Source organism: Caloenas nicobarica, chromosome Z, assembly GCF_036013445.1.
Source record: "Caloenas nicobarica isolate bCalNic1 chromosome Z, bCalNic1.hap1, whole genome shotgun sequence".
NCBI classification, from domain to species: domain Eukaryota; kingdom Metazoa; phylum Chordata; class Aves; order Columbiformes; family Columbidae; genus Caloenas; species Caloenas nicobarica.
Window position 1 is genome coordinate 24,781,976 of NC_088284.1, and position 18,450 is coordinate 24,800,425.

Sequence of the window (18,450 nt, forward strand, 5' to 3'; positions counted from 1 at the left end):
AGTCATGTCTCTAAAATCCATTTTCTTTGTTGGTAATGGAGTGAGGCAAAAAAGATTTCAGCGAATACGGAAGTTCCACAGTTACAACTTATTTTTATCTTATCCTTTCTTCCACTAATATTTCTGTGTTTTTTTAGTTCAACTAGGTTTCAGCTTATTTATAAAATTATACTTGTTCACTTCAGTCATGTGGCAACACCAGCCTGTGTTCATAAATGTTATTTAAGAGTTCATAACAATCTGTTCTTTGGATCTTCTGGGAAATTGACAAAAAAAATATATATCCGAGGCCACTGATATGTAGAACAGTGGCTAAACCACTCAGTAGGTGGAGAATTTCACTGTTTCAATGCCAAGCCACCAGTGAGCTGTTGGAGGTCAGCGAGCACCCGTACAGGTCTGGGTGGGCAGTCTCTGGAGCAGACGTCAGGGTGGCTGGGAAGCCTCTAGGTAACACAGCCATGGCCACCATTTACCTGCCCTGTGTGTCCCTTGTGTGGACATGCCTCATCTAGAGAGAGATTTTGGGTCTGCCCTTACCAGAGAGAACCATTGGGATGCCGAGGTTTGGTGGAAGGGCTTCCCACCAAAAAACTTCACAAGAGGTCAAGGCATTTTCAATGTGGCCCAGGTCCCACCATGGGCTGAGAGGCCACTGTGGTAGGAGACAGTTATATTCACAAAAATGTTTTTGTATTTCAAAATTACCTTATCAATTTATTTATACACAACTGCTACTGTGCAGTGTCTTAATCTACTTTAATAGAAAAGTATGGAAGTCACTCTGAGAACAAGCACATAAATGCAGTGTGAAGAAATAAACCTAGTCACTAGAAGCTAATTTGTGAAAAACTGAGTGGATTGCACTTTTACAGTATTGTCTGCATAAGTAATTCAAATGAAAAGGAAAGCAATTTTTATCTAGATGTATGAATGAATTTCCTAGCCCTGTTTTTCAGAAGTCTTCAAGTACATTGGGGTAGGACAATCAGAATGAGTCAGAAAATAAGAGGCAGAAAAGTCACACTTTACATGTAAGATTTCAGATGACAATGAAACACCTAGAGCATGAGTTAAATCTGAACCTTGGGGATTCCAGCAATACTACACATAAGAGATAAAATAAGATAACTATTGCCTTGAGCACATTACAGGGCAGTCTTTATGTTTTGACTAACAAATACTTGAATGTGTGAAGCAATTCCACAGGTATAATATGCCACCCTCTAGTCGACGTTGTATTTATCTTCAATGATTTATCTCAAATATCTCCTTAGGTTAGTGACTGTTAACTGAAATGCTTTTGAAAATTAACTAGGGTTTTCTTTTGTCATAAATAGGAGCAGTATGTGACCATTATTGTTTTCTTGATTTCTTTGTGCTATATGTGAGACAAAAATACATACCAGCACCAGAGGAAGAATTTGGAGGATTTAGTAGAAAAAATGACTTAGACTGTTAAAGCAAGATCCAATGAAAGCAAGTTTCAGTGCAACAGATGGTCACCCACTGGGAATATTGATCCAATCTATGCAAATGTGTATTTTTTAACCATTCTGATTTTACAGACAAGATTATCCTTTCTAAGATCTTCCCTATTATAAGTACTCCTGGGCTGAGGATTATCTGAAAGAGCTCTAATGTAATGCAATTCTTTCCTTTCAGGGAATATGGAGCCATTGATGATGTAGATATTGATCTGCATATTGATGTTAGCTTTCTTGATGTAAGTAATCTAATCACAGAATTACATAATGAACATTAATACCCACTTAGTTCTGCTACACATCAGACTCTCTAGACAACCACTGAGACTTTCCTTTTTTCAGAGACTTGATCTGCTAATGAAATATAACAAGGGCAAGTGTAGAGTCTTACATCTGGGCGGGGACAACCCCAGGTTCCAGTATAGGTTGGGGAATGACCTATTAGAGAGCAGTGTAGGGGAAAGGGACCTGGGGATCCTGGTGGACAGCAGGATGACCATGAGCCAGCACTGTGCCCTTGTGGCCAAGAAGGCCAATGGCATCCTGGGGTGTATTAGAAGTGGGGTGGTTAGTACGTCGAGAGAGGTTCTCCTTCCCCTCTACTCTGCCCTGGTGAGACCTCATCTGGAATATTGTGTCCAGTTCTGGGCCCCTCAGTTCAAGAAGGACAGGGAACTGCTGGAGAGAGTCCAGCGCAGGGCCACGAGGATGATTAAGGGAGTGGAGCATCCCCCTTATGAGGAAAGGCTGAGGGAGCTGGGTCCCTTTAGCTTGGAGGAGACTGAGGGGTGACCTCGTTCATGTTTATAAATATGTAAAGGGTGAGTGTCATGAGGATGAAGCCAGGCTCTTCTCGGTGACAACCAATGATAGGACAAGGGGCAATGGGTGCAAACTGGAAAACAGGAGGTTCCACTTAAATATGAGAAGAAACTTCTTCTCAGTGAGGGTGACAGAACACTGGAACAGGCTGCCCAGAGAGGTTGTGGAGTCTCCTTCTCTGGAGACATTCAAAACCTGCCTGGACACATTCCTGTGTAACTTTATCTAGGTGTTCCTGCTCCAGCAGGGGGATTGGACTAGATGATCTTTTGAGGTCCCTTCCAGTCCCTAACATTCTGTGATTCTGTGATCTTCACAAGTGACTGTCACATTATTGATTGCTAATCAGTGGAATGGTTTCCACTGTTAAAATGTTTTGTAGGCTTTTATTTACTGCAGGTGTATTTCCTTGCGAGCATGCTTTGTGAATGGTAAAGGTTTTAACTGATATAAATGAAATGCATTTATTGTTTTGCTATCCTACACATTAGTTAAGTGAAAGGACTTCACAGACTCTTGGAGGGAAGAAGACCTTGGCTGGAGCTCTCCTGTATGCTTCTCAACATCCACAGCTGTTTACAGAGGGGCTTGAGTGAGAAAGGAGACACAGGACAGTGGTGCTGTCAACTGGCAGCATGGCTTCTTTAACAGTTATGGCTTCTCTAACAGTTATGCTGTCATTGATTCCACACTTCCTGACCTCATCTGTGCAGTAACTACCTGTCCTCTAGACAGAGAACAAAAATTAGTGCTTTTAGGGGCATCATTAGCTTCACACAGATATGTCATATTCTCAGGTCAGCACAGCACATAAGATAATTGCTCTTGGGCTTTTCTAAAATACAGGAAAATCTGATCGTACTCTGAATTATTTTAATCAGTCTTAAGAAGCAAACGTTTTGTTTGCCCTATGTTATGGGATGAGTTTCCTTTCCATCTTTATTTGGTCCTTTGCTTCTCAGCTTTGAAGCAGTATCTCTTGATAGATGGGAATGTGTCTGCCTGCACTGTAGATGTGCTGTTGCATTTAAACCTGTGCTCAGTTTAAATGAGCAAATGCAACAACTGGAAGCAGTCTGCTCTTAGGGGCATCAGCAGGCAGTAGTTTGTCCTAGGTCTCAAGTTTAGCATTGGAGTAGATACTCTACAACTGGGTAAATAGATAGATGGTGTTTATAACAACCCTAAGGTAGACTGGCAAAATGCAACAATTCCTCATGATGGCTTATGGTATCTGTTTTCTTTTTATCTTAACCCAGGAGGAGATTGCTGTGGCTTGGGATGTAATTCGCACAGAGCCTATAATAGTGCGATTGCACTGTTCACTTACACAGTACTTAAATGGTCCAGGTTAGTCATCTGTTTATTCTTCATGTGCCTTGTGTGGTGTCTCAGTCTGAGCCATGTGCTAGGTGACAGATAGTCACTCACTGCCAAATCTTTGACCCCGCATGTGCTTAGATCTACTGCTGAGAGCAATCTCACTGGATTGAAATTATGCTTACATATATTTGCATGGCTCGGCCCTCAATAATGACATGGGCATCTAATTTAAACTTTCAGAGGTTGATTTTTGGAACTTGTTTTCTGGATATCCTTTGAAATGCAGCTGCTTCCCATAGGAACCAGGGTTGAGGAATAAATATCTACCGTTTCTAATCTGTGATTTCCTGATTTTGGAAATCAGGATCATCTGCACAGGTGAGATATCACTGATATGGTATACATACATGAACCTGTGCAGCACATTACCCCTTTTCATGCTCCTTTGAAGAATCAGGCTGTGATAATTATCCCTTCAGCTTCTGATTTCTATGTGACTATGTGAATTCTAGGAATCTTTAGATTTGAATAAGTTGTTAAGTAAAGGTTCCTCATGAGAATAAAAATGGTCAGACTCCTGAAGAATCAACTGATTTTGAAGATTTGGAAACATTCATATGCAAGAGTCAACTTCAAATATAATTTTACAGTGAAAAGTCAGAATTAAGTTGCAGTTTGGATCATAACTTGCCTGGCCTTGGAGGCTTCCAGTACAAGCTGTCAGTTCAGGCTTGTATCTGTGGGAGAATTCTGCCTCTGGAAAATGAATAGATATTTCCAGTCATAATATGTTTTGTAAAATCTGTCACAATGAGCTATTTTTATAGGGTATGTTGCCTGCTGATGCCATCTATAAGCTATAGTCCGTTCATTCAGATAAGCATTTCTTTACATCAGTATTTTTTTTGCTTGTCTTTGGTCTTTTTGTCTGTATTTTATTCCTTCAATCTTTTTTATAAATATGCAAATCTTAAAATATGTATTTGCCATAGCAGGTAGCAGTGTTAGTATTCAGAATATTTCTATCAAAATGTAATTTAAAAAATAAAAAAATGCAGCACATAAGAGAAGGTGAAGCATGAAGAGCAGTATGCAGTAAGAAATGATCTAGTGAAGTGAGAAGTAACAAGAAGATATCTTCTGCATCATTGACAAGGTTAAAATGGGAAGCTGAGTTTCCAGTCCTGCAGCTGACTGACTGTGGGAGTGCCTGAGTACCCAGAAAGGGAAGATCAGGGCCAGGGCCAAGTGCTTTGCTGATACTGGTTTTATGAGCTCAGCTGCTGCTGCAGCCAGGTCTCTACTTACCAGAAAAGGACAATGAGATCCACCATCTTTTGTGTTAACAAGACCCTTTCTCTGTGCATTCCACCTCTCCCTGAAATACATTGTTTAGAGGCCGCTGGGCCATAACTTTATGCTGCATCTTTTTCTCCTATAGTACTTTCTGTAGATTGATAAAAGAAACAGAAATACATTTTACTCCAAAGCACAATGGGGAGTATTCATCCCACCTTGCAGCTGTGTAATATCCTTATTTTAGATAGTCATTCTTCTAGTTAACAGCTTATCTCATTATTGTACTTGTGGGCAGTTTCTCTCATGTGCCTTAGAAACCTGTCTTAGATGAGAATGAATCAGCCTTTGGAGATCCCAGGCTGTCTGCTCTGGCTCTAGAGCTTAGACAACAATTGCAGTCTAGATGTCAGATTTTAAGATTGCTGGCCTAGGTATGGTGATCTCATTGAAAATATTGCCCCCCCTGCCCTGCCATGGGTTCTAATTTTGACAACCTAAAGACATTGCTACCCCTAATCAAATCTCTTTTAGAAAAATAGTCACTGTGTCTTTAAAAGATGAGATTATGGTTGAATAATAACATTAGAGAAAGGGTATCTACAGAGCTTTGAACTAAGTGAGGTTATATGGCCAGGTTAGATATATTGTATTTTATTTTAAAATTTTATTTATGAAAGTGAAATTAAATTATAAACTTTGACATTCTGGATAAAATCTGGATTTCTGGGTGATTAGAATAATATAGATTTTAAAATATAAATTTACTTTTTCTAATAAAATTAGAACCAACCCCAGATTTTTTGTTTTCATTCCTTTTTATTTTACTGTAGTCATTACCACCTAATGTAATGTGAAGTATAAAGTCTGTTCATGCTTGTAATGTGTTGGCTGTTGTCCTGCATTGAGGACCTGGGGCTCTCTCAAAAAGTGCTGGATTCCATCTGCCACTTCTCTCTAGTAAATGTTATTAAAGAATTTCAGTAATACCAGGAACTAATTTCTAGTCTTCACCTTATACACTTTCACTTTTCTGGCAGATGAATATCGATATACTAATGTTAGGAGCGGTCTTGAGAAAAATTCAGGGTAATCTTTGGCCACTAGAATTCCTACATTAGGCACTTAGATGACAATTATCGATCTTGTATGATAACAACCTCAGAAAGGAGACCCAGACACTAATTAATTCGGTTTATTCCGCTCTGTGTTTTTTTCATAGTCACAGAAACTGTGGTATATAAAGACTACTTCTTGGCAAAAAGTTTAAGAGATTAGGCAAGATAAATTACCAGTCCAGAGACATTTAATCTGATGCTGCTCTCTAGTACTTGTATAAAAAGAGTTTGTAGCAAGGTGGGTCTTGGTCTCTTCTCCCAAGTAGGAAAGTGATCGGATGAGAGGAAATGGCCGCAAGTTGCACCAGGGGAGGGTTATATTTGATATTAGAAACAGTTTATTCACCAAAAAGGTTGTTGGGCATTGGAACAGGCTGCCCAGGGAAGTGGTGGAGTCACCATCCCTGGAGGTGTTTAAAATGCACGTACATGTGGCGCTGAGGGAGATTGTTTAGTGGGACTTGGAAGTATTATGTTAACAGTTGGACTCGGTGATCCTGAAGGTCCTTTCAGACATAGACAATTCTCTGGTTCTGTGACGCTATAACATAAAAAACAAAGACACTTTTTCTTGTAGTTAAAATTAATGGGAAGAGATGTATTTGGGGAATTAAATTTCTAAAACCGTCATTTGTAAAATTACAAATTACGTTGTCTGATATTCCAAAAAGTACCATTCATCTCTTCATAGGCTTAGATAACATGTCCACTTTCACCATTGCTTCAATAGCATTGTCTATACTAAAGGTCCAGATAGAACCAAGTCCTTAAATATGACTTACATGGTCATGAGTTTTTGATTATTGCTGTAAGTGCATATATCAACAATATCTCCTTTTTCCGTAGTGCCAACTGTGGATGTATTTCAGATCTCTACTAAGGAAAGATTTGGGCTGGGACATCAGCTGAAAAAGTAAGTCTAGAAAAGTTTAAACCCTATAATTAGGCAAATATTACACTCTTTTTAGTTCCTGGACCACATAAAATGGAATAAAATTCAGAGGTTGTCAGGTTGGTTGGATCAAAGTTTTTTGAACTTGTTTTTCTTTAAATAAAAAAGTAACAGGATTCGCCTTTTTAATTTCAGTTTTGACAGTTGTTGGGGAAAACCTGATTTGTGCTGCCTGCAAGGGTTTTCTGTCACTGTGCTGCCATTTCGGAAGTAAGCTATAGTAGTTCGAAAGACTGTAGCTAGGAGTGTTCAATTTCGTGTTTCTGCTTAGATGGTGAAGCTTCTGGAGCAGGAATATTTTTGAGCACCATACATGCCCTAAGGGGGCTATGCTTTCATGGTGGCCTCTAGGATGTATCACAGTAATTAGGCCATCCACGTTTTGAGGACAAGAGGAAAGGATAGTTGAAAAAAACCCAGCAGTTTCATGTGTTTGTGGTACAATTCAATTTAATCAAATTTTGCTCAGTCATCTTTTCGCATATGCTTGTGTATATGTAATAAAATGACAAGAATATAGGCTTTAATATCTGACCATTACAATATTAAGAATGCCTTAAGGAAAAAAGATATTTTGCTGTTTGGTGTTTAAAGAAATTCGGTGCAGCATTTTCATGATCTTAGAAATGAAGCAATGTTATTAAAATATCTATGGTACATAACTTTGAATGAAGAAAAAAAAATAAAAAGCTCCCCAGACATGAACAGCCTCTTAAAACATTTCAGTACTTACACTGTCTCTGATCTGTGCACAGGGTAATTATTAAAGGTTCTCATAAGACATTTTCAAGGACATAGCTGCACAGCCCACAGTTGAGCAGAAATCAGAATACCCAATAACCCTATGGCCCCTCATGGCTGTGGCAACAGCATATTCATCTTTGAATATATTTTTATAAAGTCCATACTAACTTCCACTTTGACTTTATCACTCTAAGACCCCCTCTCACTGCTAGATGAGAGTCACAGAGTAATTTGGCTTGGAAGGAGCTACTGGAGGTCACCCAGTGCAACCTCCTGCTCCAAGTAACACTGACTTCAAAGTTAGATTAGTTCATTCAGAATCTCAGGCAGTTAAGCGGTAAATTTCCAGCCTTTGTGGGCAACCTGTTGTACTTAACTACTCTTCTTGTGAATGTCTTCTTTTCATAGCATTTAAGGTTTTTGGCTTTCCTTGTGACCACTGCCTTTTACTGTCCATCTCTGGGAAGTGTCTGGCTCTGTCTTCTTTGTAAACATTGTTTGGGTAGTGTATATTCGACATCCCTACTTTCATGTTTGTGCCTTAGGAGAACGTGCTCCCACTTGAGCAGTGTGGATGCTGTAGGCTATCTTTGTAGTCACTGGAGAGACAGATGCCTATAGTCAGATGGGATGCCTTTGATTCAGTTTGTCTCTAGATCTCCATAAGAGACTTACCTGTGTAAGTCTTGCAGTGGTTCTTTACACAGACTGTATTCTCAATAAGAGTTCCATGTAAATTGGTTTTATGTGGGGAAAAAGAAGCCATTTTGAGGAGCCGAGGCACACAAGGATCAGTCCCCATATAGGACAGAAAAACTCTGCCTGTAGAGTGACGACATTGCATCATATTGCCTACATGGTGACCAGACAGACCCTAGTATTAAAGTGAGTATGTCTTGGCTAGGATAAGAAAATCTTTTTTTCTTTCTTAATTTGCAGAATCATGCAGACATTTGTTACACAACAGTGGAAGAACAGCAAAGAGAAATCTAATTGTACGCACAATAAGAAGGTGTCTGACAAAAAGGTGAAATCCCCTCTGCACATCTTTTCTACATTGCGCAGGTAATAGCAATGAAAATGAGCTGTTTCCACCATATCCTGTTCAAAAACCACAGCATACTTCACAAGGTGAAATGTTGACTTTTCTCCACAGAGAAGTGCTCTATTTATATCTTACCTCTTGGGTTTCCAGTCTTTGCCTTGCTTCACATCAATAGTGAACTAGGTACTACTGCAGCTTCCAAGACTGTTTGAAGGCAGAGCATTTCAGTGCCCTGTTCTCTGAAACAGCCGTGTTTCATCTAGAATTGGAAATAATTAATTTTATATTATTTAACTTGTTTGTATCTTTACTAGCTTGATAGCATTAGACTTAATTGAATAGCAAGAATATAAATATGTCATATATACAATTAATCTATAACATATATGTATTCTATATTATATAGATATAAAAACATTTTTGTGGCTGTCTAGCTGTTCTTTCCACAGCTATGTGTATTTTTAATTTTTTAAAACTAGAATGGTCATTAATGAAAGACTGATTTTTAGAGCTGCTGAGCACTCATCCCTGTACACTCTTTGAGTACATGAATGTTCACCACTTCTGAAATACAGGCGCGGAAGCTCAAAGGCATTAAAAACATAAGTAGTTTGTGAATAGTTCATTTGAATTCATTATGATTTCTGCCAGTTACTCATACACTTAAGTGTATGTAAAATCAGGCTCTGATTATACTTCTTTCAGGAATGTGACTGGATACTCGAGCATGTTTTCCTGCTTATGAAGGGCTGACAGATCAGCCCTTCTGTGAATTTGAATTGAATGGTTCTTTGAACAGTCCTTCTTTCTGATGAATTTTGGCATTCTAAATTCCTTGTATAACAAAGAGAGGGAGTACAGTGATCACTCACGTTGAAGAAGGGAGAAATGTCAAAGATGACAAAAGACTATTTGTGTTTTCAGAGGCAGAAGAGGAAGGTGTTGTTTTGACTAGAAGGCTTACCCGTTCCCTACCATGCCACACACCACTGGCTAGTGCAGGCTGTAGCTTGGGGTTTGGTTTTATTCAGGAAGGCCATGCAAAAGCCATCCCAATCTCTCTCCTCCTGATTCAGCTGCTACTGCAGTGCCTGTCCAAACAAGGCTCAATGCAAATGCAGGGACCCCCTCTCTCCCTACAGCACCATTCCTACCTCCTGTCTGTGGGAGGGTGGTAGGGAGCCAACCACAGCAGTGAGTCAGCGACCTCCACGTGCATCTTCTGCTGCCACCACATGCTAACAGGGTGGGGAAACGTGCCAGCATCTCCTCCTGGGGTTTCACTTCTTTGCTGTACGATCTAAGCCCAAGAAATACTCCAAACACTGGGGCTGCTTATAAAGCATAGAAAAATGATTCAGCATACCTGTTGCCTGTTCTTACTTTGCAAGGACAGGTGAATGTGAACCTTGTAGAGATGTGACAGTTCATGTGAATGTTGTTTTGTAAAAATCTTTTGTTCTTTACTTTCTGTGTTCATAATTTATTTCCCATACATTCTCATTTCTGTAATAGTACTACAGAGCTAGAATTTGTCTAAAACAGGAAAGAAGGGCATCAAATTGTCTTCCACAAGTCACTCAGATTATTATGAGTTTTTTTAAAAAAACGTTTATTTCAGCTGAATCAAATTGAATTTACTGCCTACAAGTTTCATTGCTCATTGGATCTTCCCATTGGATCTGAACACAGAATTTGTTATGCTGTGTCCAGAAGACGATAACTTTAATGGGATCATGCCATGATGATTACATAGGAAAGATAGATTTTGATAAGGAAAATGTGTTAGAATCTCATGCGAAATACGTGAATTTCATTTCAAATATAATTTTCTGAATAAATGGGTTGTTTAGAGACATACGGACCTTTACAAAGAGCTGTGAGGACATAGCTCTGACTTCTACTTAAGCAGTTAGTCATCTTTTTGATCAATGAGTTTGTGTGTAAATAAGAGTAAGATGTCAATTTGGTATTGGAAAACTAGACCTTCATACAGTTGCTGATTTTCTTAATGTTGGGCTGTGTTTATCACTAGTGAAATACATAAAAACAGGATGCTTAAAAATTTTTGACACATAGATGTGGTCTTTACTTGATTTGTACAAGGTTTTGATTATTCTCCAACTTTGTCTTCTTTATTTTTAAGGTCGCCAAGTTACCCTCCACCTGGCTGTGGTAAAAATAAATCAAAACTAAAGTCAGAACAGGATGGCATCTCCAAAACTCATAAGCTGCTGAGAAGGACTTGCTCTAGCACAGTAAAGGCAGAGGATATGTGTGCCACAAAATCTCACAGAACCTTTGGCCGTTCGTTGTCAAGTGACCCTCGGGCTGAACAGACGATGGCTATTAAATCGCACAAACTCTTGAACCGTCCTTGCTCTGCATCCATCAAGCAGGAAGAGTGCATCACTTTAAAGCCCCATAAGCTGTTAAGCAGGTCATGTTCTGGGGATCCTCGATGTGAGCACAACAGCACCTTGAAGCCCCACAAACTTTTAAGCAGGTCCTGCTCCAGTAATCTTAGAATGGAAGAATTGGATGGATTGAAGAATCACAAGTTACTCAGCAAGACTTACTCCAGTGCCCCTAAGTCATCCAAAATGGAGCCTTTCAAGGAGTCCACCATGGCAGAGAGCAGGAGGCTCTCTCTTACCTCAGGGCTTATTGGTATCTTAACACCATCTTCATCATCACCTTCGCAAGCTGCTGTGCGTAATAATTTTTTTGCTCTGCTTATTTTCCTCCAATTATTTTACAAACATGCTCTTGTTCTTTTTATGGAAAGGCATTAATACTTAGGACATATGTTAGTGAATAGATTTGATATATTGAATATATCAGAACACAAGAGCAATGGAGTCAACTTTCTAAGGAGGATTTAAATAACTGTGCATGCACATGTATTTAAGTCATAAAACCAGAATTTGCTTAGGTCAAGAATGATATTTTATGTATCATGTCAAATACAGCTCTGTGTGCAGCTGCTGACCATGGGAAAGGCTCAGTCATCCACTTCCTTCCCTGCCTCCTTTCTTGCTGCAGGAGCTCGTGTGCTGCAAAATTGGCTAGGTCACACAGGTCTTTTCCCATTTCTCTGCTTGCTTCATGGGGGAAGCAACTGTCTGTTGGCTCATTTGAGTGCCAAGTCACCTCTCCTTCTGGTCTTTGCATCTGTGATCATCATCATACTGGAAGGAACACGTTCGTGATTCATCTCACCTCTTGCAGATTTGTGTGCTGTGAGAGGTTTAACCTTCAAACATGCTGGTGGCAGCCAGAGGTCAGGGAAGGAATTAGGCCCACTGTGGCCCCCTTTCTTTCCCCACAGACAGGACTGACTGGGAAAACAAAGGGTAGCACATAATATTAAATTTAAGAAAAATCTCTTAAAATTAGTTCTTCTGCATCTACCTCTTAAAAGATGGCTTTTATACTTTAAGGGGAAGAGTGGGTCTGTTTGTGCTCTTTCAAGGCACCTGTGTTAGATCTGGGGAGAAGCACTTAGGAGACAGCCCTCTCCACTCCCTTAGCATGGTGGAACCTTGATATTCTCTGTGAGAAAAAGCTGATTCTTGCTTGAAATGCCATACATATATTCCAAACAATGCATTCTGAATAATGAAATTACACCGAGTGTGCTGTGTCTCTTGGTAAATTAGTTTAATAAGCTTTGAGCTATACTCATCAGATCCAAAAGCAGTGATATTTGTACACGTGCTATGTGGCTGTTTCCTGTAATGTGCACAGCAATATTAATTTAAGGTAAGCCAACAGACGTTTTACTTGTCACAGTTTAGAGATTTGGTTTTTTCTGAATGAGCAGAGGATGTGTTAACATAGCAAGACTTTTGTCTTCGGAAGTTCTTCAGAAAAGTCCCATTGATTTTGATAAGATAATGAACAGCTGACTAAGTGGTTTCATTGCTGATGTTATCAGCTATTAGGAAGAAATGCAAGCCCTGCTTGTCAGTCTGTAAAAACTACCAGTAATTTATTGCTAGAATGCATTTACTTTGAGGGAAAATCATCACATACATGGTCAGGTGCAGTTTGACTGATGTTAGCAAAAGAGCATCAAGAGTCCATTTCACATTTTATATGCAGGCACCAGATGTATGGGTGGCCTGAGTACCTAACTGCAATTCGAAGTCACTGGAATGTGCAAGTGATGAATAGAGACCCTAACTTCTCTTCGATTCCTAGCTGAAATATTTGAATGTCATACATTAATACAATCAGAATTGTTTCCCAGGAGAATAAAGGGAGAACTTTCCCAATTAAACAGTTAGAGAAATGAAAGGAAATAGGCCTATAAACAAACAAACAATCTGCAAATGGAGCTGATATGATTCTTATTCAAAACAGGTTTTCATTAAGATAGATGTCAGCCTAGACGAAATTTTGTACCTTACAGACTCCTGTAACAGAAGTTCCTTTTAATTTATGTTGATGTGCGTTGAAAAAAAAAAAGGCAGAAAGGATTTGAGTGGGATTTGAGCACAGAGATCTGTTACTGTGGTCCTTGCAGAAATGAGATCTTGTATAATAAATATAAAAGAAAAAGATTTTCAGCTGTTCTGAAAGTTACATTAGTCATTCAAGTCTAAGTGCATAGCCCATTTTTGGACCGACAATATGCAGTTAAAATTTAATGAAAGTTACCAAATGCCAGTTTATTGGAATAGAGTGAAGGCACTGGTGTTTCCATTTGAGATTGAAGTTTTTGGTGTACTAAGATATAAAACCTCATCAGATTTAAGAGCTAAAAAGAAATTCTAAAAATCTGCCCCACACTGAGCAAACAGTGAAAGGATTGATTATTTCTAAAGGTTGGTTTATGCTAATGAGAGATGGTTTTAGATTGAAATATTGTTTAATTAACATACTTGCATGCAAAAAAATGCAAATGTTTTACTATTTCTTTTTAATTAGTCTAACACTGAAGTTGCCTCAACTTTTTCCTTGCAGCAAGATTATGGTGCAAAATGCATTCCAGTGCGAGACCGTGGCTTTCTCGTGCAGGTAGGATTTCCTATCTTAGCCATTTATGAAACACTGTGGAGCATGAGCTGACTGTTAATTATTTTTAAGCAGATGTTGTTATTCTCATTTTCATTGTTCTCAGACTATTGAATTTGCTGAGCAGCGGATACCAGTATTGAATGAATACTGTGTAGTTTGTGATGAACCCCATGTGTTCCAGAATGGCCCTATGCTGAGGGTAAGTGGTGTGCTTGCTGGGATAAACAATACATTTTCTAATGCCTTAAATAACAGTGGACCATCCAAACTTGTTATGAAACTATTGAACTATTTCAGATGTGTTTCATCCTAATATCCTTTTAAGGTGCAAAAATGTAATACATATTAATTAGATTTTTCTATAAATTTGAAAAAAAATTACTGCAAGCAAGGGAGATGGAAATCAGGCTTGTAAAGTATCATAGAAACGTAAAAGAGGGATGTATTTCACTAAACGCTATTGCACTGGAGTAGTCACAACCAGATAAGATAAATGAATTGCATTATAGTGCTTTCCTCATCCTCTGGCACTCTTTTAAAAGCCTAGGGTCACCTCAGTCCTTGAGCTTTTATTAAGCCATGACCAGAGTATTCAGATACACTAGTGTTAATGCCACAAAGCTGTGAAGTTCTTCTGACCTTTTTTGCTCATGGGCCACTGGAATGAGCCGTCCTTGATAATGATAAAAAAGGGCAGTAGGCGGAGATGCTCTGTGAAGTGTCTGATCTAGCAGTGACCTAGTCCAGGGGCACTGTTGTGGTTCATGATGCCCAAAGTTTGGCCAGTTAGGAGCTCTGTCTTCCTTTCATTCCTGTATAACTGGGAACCAGGAATTTCACATGCAAACGTACCGTCTCATGCTGTTGGTGAATGCATAGTAAAAAATAGTAAGATTGGCCAGGCAAGACACACCCTGCCTGGAGCTACTGGATCCATGCGGTTTTACAAAAGCATGTATTAGGAGAATAAAATTCTTCACCTTTCAGACTGATCTTGCAGTTCAGAATCCTCCTTGTTTCACCTGTCCTGAATCCTATGGAAACCTGAGTAACCTTATAAAATTAAAGCCATGGAACACTGTTTAATACCAGTGTGTGAATGGTCTGGCACCTTGTCTGCCAATTTCTCCACAACGTGGCGAACAGCTACACATAAGTCAAAACAGACATCATCTATGATAGATCCATGGAACTAAACTCAGGAAGGTTATTGCTTACATGGTAGCAGAAGTCACCTCAGCATCATCCCTTGTGACACTGCAGGCAGGGTATGCAAATAGGCTTCTAATAGGATTTGCAATACCATCTCAGATAACACTGTTTTAAGCCTTGGTAAAACCTCTGTACTTTTGTAAATCCTATCAGATCGGGTTTTTCGCCTCTTCAAGCTCATATCTACCTCTTAAAAACATGGTTTTCTGCCAGATTTATCAAAAAGCCAAACCCTGACTAGAAGCCTGTAGGAAAGGCATCAAGTACTTGTTCATGTTTAAATGCACTGCTCTGCTTATTACCTGTGACAGGATAAGGCAAAGTAAGTAATGTTTGGATAGTGAGTAACGTTTTGATAATATGATTCTTTAAATTATCGGGTTTTATCTATTGTCCGTAAGACAAAGACAAAGCAAACAGTAGGATTTACTCCTGTTCACATGATGAACTACTAAAAGAAAACAGAATGGAAAGTCATTTGTTCTAAATAAAAAAAAAAAATTCTTCTTGCTTTTGCACTTTAGAGATTAAAATCCATCAGAATTACTTTTCTCTGTCTTCAGCTTAAAGATAGGTCACTTTAGCTATCTGTTTGAGAGTTTGTCAGCACTTCAAAACAGGGGAAAGTGCGAACATGTTTGCCACTAAACATATATTGATCATTGCCCTTGCAAGCAGCATAACGGAGCAAGCTTTGCAAAAATGAATGGATATCCTCATATAACCCAGGGAGAAGGAGATAGCAGGAAGAAATCTAGCATGCTCTGTGCATGCTTGAATGACTCAATAAGCAATATAGGGCCATTAATGAGTTTGCAGTTCTGTACAAGGTGAGAAAGGATCTCAGTGTGAATTGAACAAGAGCTTGCCAAAGGGTCTTAAGGAAATTTATGCTTCAGTCTACTGAGAACTCTGGCAGAGGCAGCCTAAAGTGATCAATTGTAGCATTTATTTACATGCTTCAGCTGCACACACGCATATGTACATACATATATAATGCATATAAAGAGAATAAACGACCTAACTGAAAGAACACTTTATGTTTAATACTGCTGCAACAGCGGATCTCTGAAATACAGTACTTTATTAAACAAAATGCAGAGGACTTTCTTTTAAGACAGGGCTACATGCAATCTAGCCTTATGACAATTAATGGATCCCATATTAATGGATCCCACATTAATGGATCCCTGGCCTTCATAAAGAGCTTTAGAGTGCTCATGGTGTTGATACTGCAGGAATTTCACCAGGTTTCGTAATGATCAGAACCTTACTGTGGTCTTCTTATATTTTTAGATTCTGTGTCTAGATCCCGTTTCCTATAGGTGTCCGTATTTCAAAGACATTACTTAGATAGGCTGTATCTGTACTTGGTTGTATCACAAAAGATGCCACAGACTAAATAGCTCTGGATGATTCACCAGTGTGTGTATTCTTAATTATGAGTTTCCCTGCTACCTCTTGGACCATTTTTCAACAACAGAGAAGGCATATGAATTTATAAAAGCATAGCAAAGTTATTGCTTGAGAAGTTATTTTAAAATGTATTTAGGCTTGATTTTCTGGTATTTAATGGAGTTTTATCCAACTGCAAAAATGCCAGTAAGGAACTTGATTCTGTAATCCTCCAGTATGTCAGCCTGACACCTTTCCTGAACTATAGTAGTTTAATTAATTGTCTTGCAACACAATTTGAAAAATTCAGCAATTGCCATCACACAGTAATCACATTCTTTTAATACTGTAGACTCTCATACCTGGGTGTAATTTTTTGTGCTGGCTATGAATGACTTGTGTAATTCAAATGTCTCATGCTCAGGACAGCTGAAGATACCAAGTGAAACTGAGAGATAAGGTTTTTCCTTTCTACAGATTTGCATTACAGGCTATGTTTTAATCTTAGTTATGAAGTATCTTTAAATTGATCTCTCTCAGCACAAGCTTTCTTCTCAGTTTTGTGTTTCTTTTTCCTAGATAACTTTTTCTGAGAGGTGTTCTGGTTTTAATATCTATTTCAATTGACTTTGCTTTCTTAAAATCTTGACATCTTTCCTGTAAGATAAGAGCAACTTACTCACAGCAAGATATGTCTTTTTGTATAGCATAATGTAGACACTAGATCCACATGGCAGACATACCATTGTATGGAAGATGTCTGCTGCAGAATGGCTGCATAGCACAAATGTATATGTTTAGCTTTATTTTCTTAGAATGGACACCAGTCTTGCTCCAGAGCCTGCAGTACTAACCTAATCATGCAAATGTTCCTTGCTAGTTCAGGGATCCTGTTGTACAAAGGAATCTTTGGATGTTATTAAGCTATCTTTGTCACTTACTGAGGATAAAGAAGGAGGCTACCTTAGTGACTTAAATTCTTAGATTTCTCTTTGGAATTTCTTTACAGAGCAAAGTATAGATCTTTCAGGACAACCAGTTTTCTTTTGAGCTCCAAAAGTTCCTTGAAATACAGAAGGCCAGAATTACAGATACAGTCCCTGTGTGTATTCCACAGGTGCATATGTAGATAGAAACACATTATGTAGATGGGGTGACTTCAAAACACTCAGAAACCTAGTGCTCTTGCAAGGAACTGCAGCTGTATTACTGAGAAAGGGAAGGACAGAGGTTCTCTGGAATGGAAGAAAGAGCTTAGAAAAGCATTATAACACATCATGAAGCTGTAAACCTCTTGTTTATAAAGGTTTGTAGTCCATTGCTTCATTCCGTCCCCTTTTCAAAAAAGCCAGTAAAGTAGACAATACCTTCCGGTAGGTATTCACACCCTTCCCGTAATTTGTCATCGTAGCATGTTTCTTTAGTATTTATTTCAAGAGCACAGTGAGATCTAATGATTATTTACAGTGCACCCAAAGTCATAAAAGCTAAATTTGATGTTTAGAGATACACACTTACATAGAATGCCACTGAAAACTACAGATTGCCTGAAATCACTGCATGGCATGATTTGCAGTCTTTCTCCAAAGCACAGGGAACATTCAATGAATACATGGATCCCAAAAAGAAAAAGTATTATTTAACTGCTTGCGTAACATAGGCCATACTATTTAATGTGGTTATTTCTAACAGTGATTTGAGTCCTACATATTTTACTCTTCATAGAAGGATTAAGAAACAGCATTGAAATAATTAGTGAGGGTTGGGACTGCAGCCTTTACATACAAACTGCTCTCTTATCTCACTTAAAGAATCACAGAGCATCCTCCTGCGAGGCGACCTGTGCTATGCAGCTCTCAGAAGCTTTGTCCTCAGTCTCTTCTCTAGCAGCTCTGTATTGGGTTTGCCTGGCAAGGTTTTGATAGCAGGGGGGCTACAGGGATGTCTTCAGTGAGAAGCTACTAGAAGCTTCCCCTGTGTCTGATGGAGCCAGTGACAGATAGCTCCACGGCCAAGCCCATCAGTGATGGT

At 38.9% G+C, this 18,450-nt stretch overlaps 1 protein-coding gene across 2 annotated transcripts in view; it reads left to right on the top strand.

The window, feature by feature from the left end:
- PARP8 (poly(ADP-ribose) polymerase family member 8) overlaps window positions 1–18,450 on the top strand; it is a 119,524-nt gene that overhangs the window by 72,458 nt on the left and 28,616 nt on the right. For both annotated transcript variants that reach the window (XM_065655993.1, XM_065655994.1), the window contains exons 8-14: window positions 1,666–1,726; window positions 3,569–3,659; window positions 6,893–6,959; window positions 8,682–8,807; window positions 10,934–11,498; window positions 13,759–13,812; window positions 13,916–14,011. In XM_065655993.1, the coding sequence (XP_065512065.1) occupies window positions 1,666–1,726; window positions 3,569–3,659; window positions 6,893–6,959; window positions 8,682–8,807; window positions 10,934–11,498; window positions 13,759–13,812; window positions 13,916–14,011 (1,060 nt within the window). The remainder of the gene's footprint in view (window positions 1–1,665; window positions 1,727–3,568; window positions 3,660–6,892; window positions 6,960–8,681; window positions 8,808–10,933; window positions 11,499–13,758; window positions 13,813–13,915; window positions 14,012–18,450) is intronic.